This window comes from Taudactylus pleione, unplaced genomic scaffold, assembly GCF_031769625.1.
Source record: "Taudactylus pleione unplaced genomic scaffold, aTauple2 ptg000086l, whole genome shotgun sequence".
NCBI classification, from domain to species: domain Eukaryota; kingdom Metazoa; phylum Chordata; class Amphibia; order Anura; family Myobatrachidae; genus Taudactylus; species Taudactylus pleione.
Genome location: NW_028284488.1, coordinates 686,756 through 702,642, shown reverse-complemented (window position 1 = coordinate 702,642; position 15,887 = coordinate 686,756). Strand labels below are relative to the sequence as shown.

At 42.3% G+C, this 15,887-nt stretch overlaps 1 protein-coding gene across 2 annotated transcripts in view; it reads left to right on the top strand.

Moving 5' to 3' along the window:
* Positions 1-14,785, top strand: part of LEP (leptin) — a 61,900-nt gene extending 47,115 nt beyond the window's left edge. For both annotated transcript variants that reach the window (XM_088468856.1, XM_088468855.1), the window contains exons 2-3: positions 11,819-11,978; positions 14,426-14,785. In XM_088468856.1, the coding sequence (XP_088324982.1) occupies positions 11,838-11,978; positions 14,426-14,785 (501 nt within the window). In that variant the 5' untranslated portion in view covers positions 11,819-11,837. The remainder of the gene's footprint in view (positions 1-11,818; positions 11,979-14,425) is intronic.
* Positions 14,786-15,887: the final 1,102 nt, after the last annotated feature.

The window sequence follows — 15,887 nt, the reverse complement described above, 5'->3', positions numbered from 1 at the left end:
TCACAAGGGGCAGGGTCACTTAAAAATGGGGTGTGTCAACAGCACACATATACCCCTTTCTCGGCACTCTTAACATTCCTTTCCATATGCACCTTAACACCTGTAGTGCTCCTTATACAGTCCGCCCTATGCAGTGCCCCCAGTAGTGGTCCCTCTTATGCAGGCCCACAGTAGTGGCCCTTGTACAGTACCACCAGTAGTGGTCCCCCTTATGCAGCTCCCCACTAGTTCCCCTTATACAGTGCCCCCAGTAGTGGTCCCCCTTATGCAGGCCCCCAGTTGTGCCCCTTATACAGTGCCCCCAGTAGTAATCCCCTTTATGCAGCCCCCCAGTAGTGGTCCCTACTATCCAGTGCCCCTTGTAGTGGTCCTCCCTATTTAGTGCCCCCAGTGCAGTGTCCCTTGTGCTTCCAGTAGTAAGCCCCTTATATAGTGCCCCCAGTAGTAGACCCCCCTTAAGCAGTGCCCCTTATATAGTGCCTCCAGTAGCAGTCCTCCCCCCATGCAGTGCCCCCATTAGTGGTCCCCCTATGCAGCGCCCTTTATATAGTGCCCCCAGTAGTAGTCCCCCCTATGCACTGCCCTTTATATAGTACCCCCAGTAGTAGTCCCTCCTATGCAGTGCTCTTTATATAGTGCCCCCAGTAGTAGTCCCCCCTATGCAGTGCCCTTTATATAGTGCCCCCAGTAGTAGTCTCCCAAGTAGTTGTCCCTGATGGAGTACCCCCAGTAGTAGTCCCCCCGATCAGTGCCCCCAGTAGAGGTCCCCCCAGTGGTGCCTCCAGTAGTAGTCCCCCCAATTAGTGCCCCCAGTAGAAGTCCCCCCGACTACTGCTCCCAGTAGTAGTCCCCCTGATTAGTACCCCCAGTAGTAGTCCCCCCCTATGCAGTGCTCTTTATATAGTGCCCCCAGTAGTAGTCCACCATATGCAGTGCACTTTATATAGTGCCCCCCAGTAGTAGTCTCTCAAGTAGTGGTCCCTGATAGAGTGCCCCCAGTAATAGTCCCCCCGATTAGTGCCCCCAGTAGAGGTCCCCCCAGTAGTGCCTCCAGTAGTAGTCCCCCCAATGGTGCCTCCAGTAGTAGTACCCCCAATTAGTGCCCCCAGTAGAAGTCCCCCCGATTACTGCCCCCAGTAGTAGTCCCCCTGATTAGTGCCCCCAGTAGTAGTCCCCCTGATTAGTCCCCAGTAGTAGTCCCCCCAATTAATGCCCCCAGTAGTAATCCCCCCGATTACTGCCCCCAGTAGCAGTCCCTCTGATTAGTGCCCCCAGTAGTAGTCCCCCTGATTAGTGCCCCCAGTAGTAGTCCCCCCAATTAATGCCCCCAGTAGTCCCCCCGATTTGTGCCCCCAGTAGTAGTCCCCCCGATTACTGCCTCCAGTAGTAGTCCCCCCGATTAGTGCCCCTAGCAGTTGTCCCACCGATTACTGCCCCCAGTAGAGGTCCCCCCCATATACACAGCAAAAAAACAAAATAAAAATAAAAACTTACCTGCATCCACGCTCCTGCTCCGCTCCCGCCGCTGCCGCCTGCACGTCAGCCCTCCCGGGCTGACGCGCTCTGCATTATAGGAGAGACGTCATGACGTCTCTCCCATTACCCACTGCAAGAGGCAGAAGGCGGAGCTCATGAGTGAGCTCCAGCCCGGCTCTTGCAGTGAGCGCTGCAGCAGTCAATGAGAGTCTGTTAGGCTCTCATTGGCTGCTGTTTAACACACACATTGCCGCCACGCTAGCGGCGATGTGTGTGTTAGAATGCACAGCCTGAGCCTGCCTCCCACCCTCTGCCTGGCGCTATTGGGCAAGCGCTCAGGGGGAGGGAAGGGGCTCGGCTGTGCTGCACAGGACTGGCGCTGGGAAGCTTAGCGCAGGTCCTGTGTAAATGTGTAGCGATGACCGCTCTCACTGCGGTCGGCACTACACTGGGTAACTAGGACGGGCCGGCACCGTGGCTGGTGGCGCTCCCCGTGCTGCTGGTTCCACGGCGCCCAGGCCACGTGCCCTGCTCGCCCTGCCCTAATTACGCAACTGTGGCCATGGTCAGGGATGAGGGAGGGTGCCTACACTGAACGACATATAGTTCAGTGTAGGCACTGCAGGGGAAAAGGAACGACTGTACGATTACAATGTTGTAATCGTACTGTCGTTCCCTTATCTGCTAGTGGATGCGCACCTTTATTTTTTTTCAGCCACAGAGTGTTTCCTTGAAGATTTGTTGGCAAAGAAAAGCAACATTTTAGACACTAAAAGCAAGAATGTAAGCTTTGATTAACCATGGCTGAAGATCCCACAATATAACATCCAAGCAATGCAGCAGCTGAGCGTATCACTTTGGGCTGATAAATCTGGCTTTCACAAAAGTTTGACCAAGCGGTCAGTAACCCATAAAAAAGATTTAATGTAGAAGTATAATAACGCAATAAAAATATAGTCATTAAAAGTAAAAATAAATGGCACAGACAAATTGTTATGTTAATTGTTTTATTATCTTAAAAAAATGACTTATAGATTTGAACACACTCATGAAATAACCATTTATATGGATACAGTCAAAAATGAAAGTTGAAGCACATTTAAGCTTTCTTAAAAGTTTCATGGTCCTGAAATGAGTAAAATGCCTCTGGGGCTTTCGGAAAGTAAGAGTAAAAAAATACATGTGTATGTTATAACCGTGTGAATGAAGTGACAGTGACAGCATCCCTTTTGCACTAGCTTCTGGGATGAGTAATAATATCATGAAGCAATCAATGTGTGTGCTGCTCTGACTATATAAAGACAGAAAAAAGATGGGCTCACTCACACTTCATTCAAACTAAGACAGGCTTGGAAAGGTAAGGAACTCTGTTCTATTCACAAATATTTCAGCTATGCCATGTCAAAGGAGCTGCCAAGATTTATATAGTTGTGGCTATAGTGAATATACATTTTTTGGAGCACAGAATATTATATATTTAACATGATAGAACATGACTGAAGTTTAGATATTTTAAATCACAATGTTTTATAGAAAGTTATGTGTTTTTTTTGTTATGTTTTACTTATTAAAAATAATACATTTGAATGTTTTATTACATGAATTTAAGCTGCAACTCTAACTTTTAAGACAGTTTATTAATTTAGTCTGATATTTACAAAACTTTTAGACTGGAGTGAAAGTGAAAGCACATTGAGGACAAGCTACATTATATCATTACAGCCAACACTGCATGAACTGTTAGTAGAATATGGTTTCACGAAAAACAGTTTTACATGCTGTATTATGTAATTTCCTCTTCCTATTTATCTTAATTTTCCTATTGGTCTGTACAGCAAATTATCCTTGAACAACTGACAAGTTCCTTTGTCAGCCAGTCATTTATACTTAGTGGCAACTGTGGCAATAAGTTTCAGGCTTACTTCTTATTGATCATGTCATAGCAGCTCTCATATCCCTCTAAAACTGATCCTATGAGCTCAGTTATGCTCATCAGCCTCTTCTTGTTATTAATGTCATTTTACTTTGTAGTGGATGTTACTGTAAACAAAGTATTGTGTGTTCTTCAACCATTCCTGTGATTTTGCATTTTGTCTCCATGAGCTGAGTATTTCTTTGGTCCATTTGAATTGAAATTGTTATAGCTTTTTCTCATTCTCAATTTAAGGCACCTGTTACCTTGTAACAGGCCATGCACTAAATGGCATTAAAAGCAAAGCACAAAAATGTTTTCTTTATGTTTAATAATATACTTACTATGTGTTCTCAAAGTCTCCCTGCACATTAACCTAAAATCAGCATTACTAACATACATATTTTAGTTTGATCAAAAATAAGTACTTACCAACTTTACAATTATTTTCTTTCATGTTCTCCATCATAAACAATCCACTAACTTAATGACAGTCTGCTTTTACCACACATATCACTCTTCCAACTAAGCTACATTACATGTGCTGACATTACACACAGTGTCTGATCTTGTTAGAATCTAAGTACTGGATGACTCATCATGTCAACCAACAAACCCTCAAACCCTCCCAAACATGTTCCTATAGGAGCATGTGTAATCACAATGTGAATGGAATTATTCAACTACTACTGTAAGTTCCACATTCCATTCAAAAAAATCAGACCTAGAGCAAAGCACACTTGACAAATGGCCAGGTCTATAACGTCTCACGCAACAGTTTGAAAGCGAGAGGAACAAAACTTAGGACATTCATTCATAAGTATTAATTTAACATATTTGTGATTTCACTTGATGGTAATTGAAATCATGGTTACACTGACATTATTAGTATTTTATAGTTCCCACTTAGTAAAGAAAATTAAAAGACATTTTTCAGTTACCAAGTCAGGCCCAGAATAACTAGGCACATCTCTGGGCTTAATTTAATGGTGGCGATAAATGTAGGGCCCGTTTCCCGTTCTGCCAATGATGATCCGATCCGCCATTTGGCAATCAAAAATGCAATCGATGATTGGAGATCCTCTTAGGGAATTGGGGAAATTCAATATGTTAAAAATCCCCAACTCGACGATTCTGACTATTTTCAGGTCAGAATCAAGAAATTGAGATTGTCCACCAAGTTGTATTTCTCCGATCCCCTGACCCCAGCATCATCAGAATGGGGAATTGTCACTATACAGGCTAGATGTATGGGCCCCACAACTTTGGATATTGATAGGGTTCTTTCGCCACCTTCATTGGTGCACTGTGGATGCTTTCTCTCATTGAAATTATCAATTTCTCTGATTACTTGTAACTCTACATGCAAACTGTTTGCTAGAAAATACTAATTTCATTTGTTACTTAATGGATTTTGTTGTTTTGATACTTTTGAGCAGAACGAGACCTGGCATGTGTAGGGATTTCCAATCCCATGGCAAGATAACTGGCATATGCCTTTCTCATGTTCAAAATTTATATAAGCTGTGACCTAGGGGATATATATCGAGGTAGGCAGGGGTGTAGCTAGAACTTTGTGGGCCTCGTAGCAACATTTTGAAGGGGCACCTTCTCAATGCTTCTAGAGAGACACCTCTCCCAAAAGTGGTTGTTCATTCTATACCCTATAATATTGTCCTAGTTCACTTTATGCACCATACAATAATAGTGCTCCAGTTCATTTTACTCCCCATATTAGTGTCCTTGCTCACATTATAACACCAGTCCTAATCTCCCACACCTGGTACAGTCCTAATCTCCAACACCCCAGCTTCACAAAGCCTACTCTCCGACAGTGGTGGGCTTACTGATTAGCTCAGCTATGTCTGTGAGCATGAGACAGGAATGTGGGAGATGGATCATATTAGTGTGAAGCTTTACTGAGAGGGAGAGACAAAGCTTGCCATGGACGAGCTCTCCGTATCAGGCCCAGGCAATGGGCCGGACCCAATTTCTTAGCAGGCAATTTCAGGAGCATGGTAGACCATGATATGAGCTGGGTCATGGGACCCCTAAGCTTCTGGAACCCATTGATATGGCACATCTTGCACCTGCTATAGCTACACCCATGGAGCTAGGGTATGACAGGATTAAGTAATTCCAAAACTCTGAGTTATCCCATAAGATTTAATGTGTATGCATACAAAAGCATAATTATAATTGTAATTTACGGACATCTTTAACACATTTGTGCTACTGATGGATGAGCAGGAGATTTACCGGATGTAGAATTACTTGCAGTCAATCAGGATATTAGAATCTTAATAGCACTATGCTTTTCCATGTGTATAAGCTGATCCCAGCATCTAAGCACAAACAGCATACAGAAGAGATGTGCCACTTTTGACAATCTGATGTCAGAAGATTGTGGGGTCAAACACACAACTATATACAATTATATGTTTACATAGGATTTCATTTTAACTAACATATTTCAATAAATATAATTTTATTGAAACAGGAAATAAACGTTTCCATAATTCTGCCTATACAATTAAAGCCACCCATGAAATATACCTAAATATTACTTTACGTTGTTTTTCCAACTAATTTCCAGCTTCTGATTTTCTGATACCTTCATGGCCAGGAACAGACTGAGATTATTGTTGTCATTTTATTCTGAGTGATTAGAGAATGACAATCGTGCAAATGCATTATACTTTGTAATTATTGCTCTCCTAATTTATCAGTTAATTTTAAAATTGGACATCATAAAGAATGGTGGTGGTAGACCCTATACTCTGTTGTGTAATCTTAATAACCACAAACTGTGTATTTTAAACTATTTTTAAATGAGTCACTTGAAAACAAACAATGTTAAAGTACTGCCCTTTCATGTTATTTATCATTAAAAACAACATTGAATTCCTGTAGCTTTTCCCAGATTGATTAATATAATATTAACCTGTAACAATGAGATGTTTCACATTTCGTCTCCATACATTCCATAGAAACTACTACATAACAAATGACTTCCTTTACTTTAGAATACTCTTTATATAACCCATAACACACTTTCTGTGCTTTAATAGTATTATGTATTTATACAAGTGCTACTTATCAGTTCACATTGCTGTTCTTTATTGCTATGTTTTATAATGCCTTCCACTTGCCAAGTAATTATTCATGTTGTATTCCAACTATACCGTTAGGATTTAGCAATTTTTCCGAAATGATGATAGTTGAAGAAAAAAATTACTTTCATATTGTTCAATCCGTTTGTTTTTAAGTAACAAGATTTATCTACTCTTATTACTATTCTAATACGCCTAATAGCTCCTTGAGAGTTGAAGAATCAACAGTGAACTGTTTAATTGTTATTGCCTAGAACACAGAAAGGTATGAATGCAAGTTGGCCTTTATTGCACCCGCATTGCGTGTACAGAACTAAGGGCCAGATTCAGAGGCGCATGCTATTTGCATGCGCTCGCTCTGAATCAGGGCGTCCCTATGTTTTTTTAATTCCGCCTGCAGGCCGCTCGCACAGCTGTGGGTGACCACCCACAGCTTGTACGAGCGGTCCGGCGATGGTCGCGATTATCGCGACCATCGGCATTGCGAGGAGACCCTTGTGGTAGGGTCTCAGCACTCGCAATGCCAAGTGGACTTCCAGCTCTAATAGAGCAGGAAGTCCACTACTGACATCATGAGTGATGTCAGTAGGGCTGCCCACAAACGGCAGGCGTTCCTTCGGGAACGCCTCTGTTTGTTCAGCCACCCCCCCATCCCACCTACAAAACGGGGCGAGCTGTCGATCAGCATCGACAGCCGCCCCGTTTTGCTGCGAGCTCCGGAGCAAGTGAAGGTCTCACTCGCTCCAGGGCTCGCGCTCGACCATTGTGCACGCCGCGCATGCGCACTGGGCCGCCATTGACCCGCTTGCCAGCGCTATACGCTCGGGAGCGGTCTGAATCAGGCCCTAAATGCAGATATTCACCCGTATGCTGAATTGTACCCATATCTGCAGCTAGACCATCCTTTTTGTACTCTTAACTTCATAGCCCCCATTGTTATCACTTCACACTTGCACCAGCCCTATCCTTGGTGGAAGATCCCTCTGAGAAGATGTAATTATGCTTACAGGCAACTCTACATAGCCGGCGACTGCACCAATACACCCTCATTAAACTTTGCCTCCATGTGAATGCCTGCTATCATCCAGTTACGACCTTCATTTGCATACGACTCAATCACCCTAGATTGTAAGCTCCTAGGAGCAGGGTCCTCCTCACCACTGTTCTCACAGCCCTCTTCTCTAGCACCTTCCCAGCTGTATTGTATTGTGTACTGAGAATTGTGGTGCTAATTGTTACTTGTGCTCTGTTTATGCTTTAGTTACTGTATTGTGATGTAATGTTCTGTGTACCCTGTACTGTCCTACTAATGACATATCTACAGCGCTGTGGACCACTTGCGGTGCCTTATAAATGAAATGTAATAATAATAGTAATCACCCACAATAGGAGCGCAGTGCGATAATACACAAGATACTGTACATCCACAAAATAGATTTGGGTTCAGCACTGCATCAGCCCCATGCAGTTTCATTGATTTTATTTTCAATGATCAAATACTTTAAAATAACATTTACAGTGTGTGTCTATAATTCCAAGTGATTTTGTATATTAGCTATATCTGGAAAACAACCTTTAATTGTACAATCTGTTACTGCATACTTCAAGGCCATTTCGGAATGCCTGTCCCCAGTAGCACTAGTTGAATTCAGTATAAAAACCAGTAACAAACTGCCAAATTCTTTGAAGCATGAAAGCTGAGAGGCTGTGACTTCCCAGCAAGGGGAAAGCAGAGATTTTGTATGACTCAGCTCATTTCAGACATGTGTCTGCAAAGAAAAAACTGAGTGATCAGTATCCATGAGATCATTCTGAGCTAACTGCAAGGAAAGCAGTGTAAGGAACAAATATAAAAATCTGGGCTAAATATGTCTATAATGTACTAATGGAATATACTACTTATTACTACACAGATTTATTCATAGAGTGTTTTATATCTGGACTGGACAATTTGTACATAAATGACAGATATGTACAATAATTTAGTTATTCCCTTTTTAACTGACACATTGGCCCTGATCCTGAGTCATGTGCAGTAAGTGTGTGTGTGATTTGCACCTCAGTCATTTATATGCAGTGGTAACTGAATTGCAACTCTGGCTGATGCCCACGGGCAGGGGCTGGTTCTAGACCAAGTGGAGTCGAGGCCGAAAATTTCCTTTGGAGCCCCCTTAACCCCTTACCACAAATTAACATATCTCAGGTTAAGCATAATGATATGTGGCGCAAGGCATGTCGTGGGTCACTCATATCGGACCTCTGACCTTTGACTTTTTTTTACCTATATTGTGTACTTAGGGGTGTGGCCAACTCTGCAGTAGGGTTGTGACCATTTTATTTCAGGACATTTTCTTTCCACTCTAGTAAAGAACTTCATAACTCTATACATAGCATCAGAGAGCCCCTCATATATGCCAAGCCATCTCATGCCCCTTTTATATGGCATCAGAGCCTCTTCATATACCTTGCTAAGAGCCCTCTCAGCCATAATGCCTCTTTATTAAACCAGTATGACACTAATGCCATAGAGCCCCCTCATGCCATGCCCCTTATATGCCATCTGAACCAACTCAGTGAGAGCACCCCTCCTCATGGGCCAGTGCTTGCTCCTTATGCCAGTCTAGCTCCAGAGCCCCCTCAAGCCATGCTCAGCATCGATCTTATGCTATCATGTCTGATCAGACACAGCTCAGGCCCCCAGCCAGCCCTCTTGGCTTACCTTGTTTGTTCATTATTTTGTTGTTAGTGTGCATTGTACTAACTAAAATCTGAGTTCGTCCAGCCTATGTTCGCAGCCTGCCCCTCAAGCTGCCCCTGCCCACAGGGTGTGGTGTGGGCATTTAGCCAGAGTTTATTAATATTCTGAGTCACGTGTATGCTCTCTGGATGCCAAATATGACCCTAACGTGGGGTAGATGTAAGTGCCGATGACAATGGTGATGGCTGCTCTCATGTACAGCAGAATGTATTATGATTACATAGATATGTATACATTAGGGTGTGCATGTAGTCACATTATCATTCCGTTTCCAATACTTTCATATTCCATTAATGTTATTTAGTAATAGCAACAAATCAAAATGTGAAGCATTTCAGTTCTTATGGTTGCATTGCATGAAACCAGTGACATATTTGAACCTTGTTCAGAGGTTTTTACTGTACTTTGTGGAAAAGAAAGGAAGACTTTTGGCATAAGTGTGATTCCAGATTCTCTCATTCTGAACTGCCAAGTACTTATAAGTACGGGATCATCAAAGGACATCTGCCCATTGTGTTAGAAGTTGAACATAGTAAGGGGAAATAAGGATAAGTTAGTATTTGGCAACACATTGTTCTGTACTGTGTGCAGTACCTCCCAGTAAAGCTCTGCCCAAAGGGGATATACTTTATACTGTACTGTTTGAGAACAATATACATAAACTGTACTACAAACTGTATCTAAATTTATAAAGGATTTACTCTTTTGGCAGGCCTGACAAATAGACACATATTAAAAGTGATATTCTGAGTTTAAAGTTTTTCACCAGTGGAACTTTCTTACATGCAAGTCATGACACTGCTTGGCCTATGCAGCTAACGCCATCTTCAGATAGTGTTAGCCACCACAGCCTATGGCCTAATCACAGCAAATTTCTTTGGGAGAGGGATTTGTAGGATCCCTTACCCATGACGTCCACTTGCATTTCGATTTACCTCAAAAAATGATACAATTTATTTATGTTTACCTATTTAGGGCCATATTTATTAACAAATTTTGCGGGAAACTCCTGAAAACGTCCACACAATGTAAGCATACCCTGGATGTATTACAGGGGTTCCACAGCAGATACTGGATATATTGCTTTGGTTCCCCCATTGCCGATCGCAATAGCAGCCTCCATAGGTTTCTATGGCAGATGCTATTTTGTGCAATTTACCAACCTTGGCCACGTTTGCTAAATGGCGTTAGCTCCTGTAGCCTATGGGCTATTCACCGTAAATTTCTTCATGAGAGGGATCCGCAAGATCCCGTCTGTATGACGCCCGCTTGCACATGCGCTGATCGCATATGGGATCTTTACTTCTTGCTGATCAGCTTAGTAATAATAGTGTACATTCCGGCGATCAAAGATTCCTTATTACCGCAAATTGTGGTGATAAGGAATCTTAAATACTGGGGTGAAACCGCAAAAATTAATAAATATGCCTCTTAAAGTTCCTAGTAGGAAGAGATTAATTCAAATTAAAAGACACTAAATTATTTTCAAGAGAAGCACAGGATTTATATATATTATTATTATTATTTAAATTATTATTCTTTATTAGTAACTTACTGTATTATACTGTACATTAATTTTAAATTTTAAGCCCTGTCCTGGTGTAGGTTATATACTAAATTCTCTCCCACACAAAAAGGCACCCTCCTATTAACCTAACAGAATGTTTTTGGCCTGCACTAGATGCACTCTGGATATACCGTGCAAAATGCCTGGCATCATAACTACACTTTCAGTGGTCTGCTTTATACACATAAAAACAAATATCTGCTTTCCATTCTCAGATACATATGCCCATACAATATATAATGCAAAATTATAAACTTCTGATTTAACCACTGCAATAACATTTCTTATAGTACTACTATGCTTAGCATCATGTATAGCTTTAAATAATCAGGGGGGACATTGGGACAGCCTTTACTACATATGGCACCTTTGTGTATTTTAGGCTTTGTTGTTCATTGGAAATGAGTGTCTAGAAATGTGTTTTTCAACTGACGTGCAAAATGTGTTTAATACAAAACGATACCTGATCTCCAAAAAGTTGACAGCTGGGCTAAAATGAATGAGTTTTTCTGGGTTGAAATAGCTGTGCACCCCTACACACAGCAAGGAATGCCCCTAAAGTGCACACTCATTCCCTCTTTTTCTCATTTTAATTATCTCGCTCTCTACATGAAAACTAATTTTTGTGCTGCTCAACAAAACTTTGCATGTTGGTGCACCTACTCTGCACTGTACAAGGAACCAACTTCTCCCACTGGCCCCTTCAACCTAATGTTTCCTTGCTCCATAAAACCTGTGTAGCTTGGCGGCATTTAGGTACACTTCTACAATTCATGCAGCATAGCACAATCATTTATACATTTATAATACAATTCATAAATAGGTCCAATGTGTGAAGTGTTGTTGCAGGAGCCTTGCAACCTCTTGGTGCTTTTTTTTAAATTACAACATATGGCCCTGGTAACATAACATGGTTTACCTGTATCACTGAGACATGGTTATTTAATGCATCTTCATCTGGTCTTTGTTACAAAAGCTATGTTTTATTCTAGGGTTGTGTTTGAGAGAAACATGCAGCTCTCCTTATATGGACTTTTATGGGTGTGGCTGCCGCTGTGCCAGGGTCTGCCAATAACAACTGATCTAATCAAGGCTGACGCAAAGATGCTCTCTAGAATTCTGATAACGAGAATCCAGGAGCATCCAATACAGGTGAGACATATGGAAATGCAAAACAACTGCTCAGACTAAAATAAAATAGGTTCGTTTTGGTTACTAATCAAAGCTAGTTTGGGAATGATTTGGGATTATTTTGATTTTGGAACCTAATTGGGCAAAATGTTATAAGGTAACAGTAACTGCTTCCCCTGGGTACATCTGAATGCAGACAGATAACGAATAAGCAGTGTGCTGCATAGTAAAATATTATCCAAGAAATCAACAACTAAAATAAATTGATATTTAAGTAACCTGCAAGAATTGCTGACAAACTAAAGGGGAGAAGGCTCTACATCTGTCCTAGTAGGAGCACCAATATATTTATTGCTGATACATTTCCCTCCTCAGTTACACAATCTAATCAAGTGGCATACTGTATAAGCAACGAGAGAAACTGACACAGGCTATCAGGAACTATCTAGTATAATCTACTATTAGGGATATTAGCTTGGAATTATGGCCCTCATTCAGACCCACTTGCGGCTGTCCGCTCGCAAGTGGGTCGATGGTCCCCACTGCGCATGCGCACGACGGAGGGAGCTCCGTCGTGCGCATGTGCGAGACCCGACGAGTGAAGGACTTTCCTTCGCTCGTAGTGTCTCATCAAAGGGGGCGTGCTGTCGATGGTGACTGACAGCACGCCCCCTTTGGTGGGCGTGCCTGCCAGATGGAGGCGTTCCCAAGGGAATGCCTACCGTCTGAAGCCGGCCCCACTGACATCACTAGTGATGTCAGTGGGAGTGATTTTGGCTCTGATAGAGCCAAAATCACTCCTGGCCTTGCGGATGAAAAACCCAACCGCAGGCTTTTGCTCGCAGTTTCGATGGTCGCGATGGTCAAGACCATCGCGACCATCATCCTGCACGCTCGTATATGCTGTGGATGGTGACCCACAGCTATACGAGCGTCCAGGAGGACGCTCCATTATTAATGGAGGTGGGCCCTGATTCAGAGCGAGCGCTCTGGTCAGAGCGTCCGGCTCTGAATCAGGGCCTATAATTTCTATTCTTGTAGTTTTGTTCCTGTTTCTGGCTCTTGTCCCCATTGCATTAAGGTTTCCAGTGAAAATCAATAGTTAATGTCATTAATAATTTATTTATTAGCGCTTATGTATATACTGTAGCACCACTATATTACACAGTGCTGAATATTTAATCATTCACATCAGTTACATTCAATGTTTCTTTGAAAATATTTGTTAATGGCTAAAATATTTCTATGTGATGACAAGTAGAAATGTATTTTATCTCATTCTTGAATAGATAAAAATATGTAAGGTACGGGCCGTAAGGAGGACGGTGCGGCCGGTTTTTGGGGTAGGCACCGTCGCAGCCTCTGCATCTGGATACCATGGTGTCTCAAACGGCACCCTGCAGCCAGTTTTCGTGCTGCAATGCCTGCTGGAGCATCCTTCAGACACTTTGACCATGCACCCTGTACTGCTGCTCAGAGCATCCTTATGGTTCGGGCAGTGTGCCCTGCTCTGGTGATCGCATTCCCGCCAACTCACCCCCTGAGGAGTAGCCTGATGACAGCATGCATTCATGGGAGAGGGGCAGCAGTGGCACAGGGTGCAATGAAGATGTGTTACTTTGGCTGTGTAAAGGTATCAAATGTAGCATGGCTGTAGTTATCATACCGGCAGACAGCATGCCGCCGGTCTGAATCCCGACGCTGGATAAGATAGGTGTCAAAATATGATGACTATCTTAATCCCGACGCCAGAATCCAGAAGGATGCCAGCCCGAATGAGGTTAGTCCGGGGTGCCTTTAGCTGTTAGCTGCGGGCGGAGTGTTAGGTTTAGGTAGCGTAGCGGGGTTAAGGTTAGGTTTTGGGGGGGGGGAATTTAGGGTTAGGCATCCCTAGGGGAGAGGGTTAGGCACCACTGGGGGGGGGTTATGGTTAGGCACTAAGGGGAGAGGGTTAGTGTTAGGCACCACTGGGGGGGGGTTATGGTTAGGCACTAAGGGGGGAGGGTTAGGCTTAGGCATGAAGGGGGAGACAGGTTTAGGCACTAACGGGGAGGGTTAGGGTTAAGGTGTTGGGTGGTTAGAGTTAGGGTTAGACTACAAGAAGGGGGGGTTAGCGGGAGAAGGAGGAAGGGTAAGTAGACTTACCCGACCCGTCAGGATACCAACCATCGGGATGCCGCTGTCGGTATTGTGACAGGAGGCATCCCAGCAGCCAGCATTACATGCAGATTCCATGGTATGTAGTCTATTAAGTGAAAGAATGGATTTTCTTATGGAATGACCTTAATAAATGGGGTTTATGATTTTATTTATAAAAGTGTAAAGTCTTTAAAAGTCCAAGACTTTATGATTTCTGCACACTAATTTACAATTTCAGATATTGGTGGACAGGATTTCATTATAAATATGTATAACATTATTTACTTACTGACCAATAACTTATGTTTTCTTTTATTTTATCCTATTAGCTCAATTACCCCAGTAGTCTGACGATTAGCGGTTTGGACTTCATACCTAATAAGCAACTATTGTTGAGCCTGGAACAGATAGATGAAACTCTTGAAGTGTTCCAGAACATTCTGTCCATTATTCCAATTGAAAACGTGGAACAAATGCTGAGTGACATAGAGAATCTTCGCAGCATATTACAGCACCTTAACAGTATCATGGGCTGTATGGCTAGAGAGCCCAAACAGTCAAACATAAAGGAAGACCTGAAGGAGCAGCATGAAAACGCCTCCTTTACCATGGAAAAGGTGACACTGGATCGTCTTAAAAACTCTCTGCATAGCATTGTTAGCCATCTGGACTACATCACAGGCTGCTAACACTCAAGCTTATAAACTGTTCTAAGATCAGTCACATGGAATAGAAGACATGCAGGACTGTTATCTTGGACATCCCCATCCACCCAATATTTATGATCGCTAAGTGACTGTAGCTACAAGCCAAATGAAGCTGTGTTTTTGTTAGGTTCAACCATCTCATATAGAAAACTTGTTTCATTATTCTGTGCTCCATGATATTTTGAAACAGAAGGCTTACAACACATTGCCTGTCCTTCAGCTTTCTTTGTGGAATGCATCATTTTTGGCAAAATGCAGGCCCACATAAATGAAAGAGGTGTAGACGGACAAACTGACTTTTTGAAGATCAATATACACTTCAATTATAACTTACCTTATTCACTTAGGAACAGAAGTGTACTACACGTGATGCTGCACTATTTCTTATTATGTTGTAGGTCTAATCACACACAGCCACTTGAATTGCACTAGGTACTGTAGCACTATCTTATCTTTACAGGGCCATGTGATGGAACCAAAAATCGCTTCATCTGTTTTTTTAAGTGCCTCAGCATTGTTTTCCATACTGTGCATTTCATTTTTATGTAAAAATATTTCATATTTAATTTATTAATTTAACTGTTCGTTTACAGGTTTGACACTAATGTGCTTTATATTTAAAAGTCCACCCATTTTTGGAATAGTGATGTCTTTCATCTGATGATAATTTTGTTATCATTTTGCTGCTGCTTTCAGTTCTCAGTGATGTCCATGAACTGCCAGTGAAACATCACCAGGACAGTTGGAATGCCATTAGCTTGCATTTGTCAGCAATGTTCCCTCGTACCCCATAGATTTACACAGGAAAACTGGCAATGCTGGGCTGCTTTAAATCTTCGATATAGGCGTAGAATTGAATCCGCCCCCCACTGTATGTGTTATGTTGTTTTTAACCCACCTACTTATGTGCTGGAGATTTCAGCTGACAGCATTAATCCAGTTTAAAAAAATGCTAACAAACCTTTCTATTTATAACTACAATAGAACTTGTTAGACAAGGCAACAGTTATTTTTTTTTTACATTGTTGAAAAAGTATTGCAAATCGGTACTGCAGGAAGGCTGATGATTTAACATTTGTTTTCC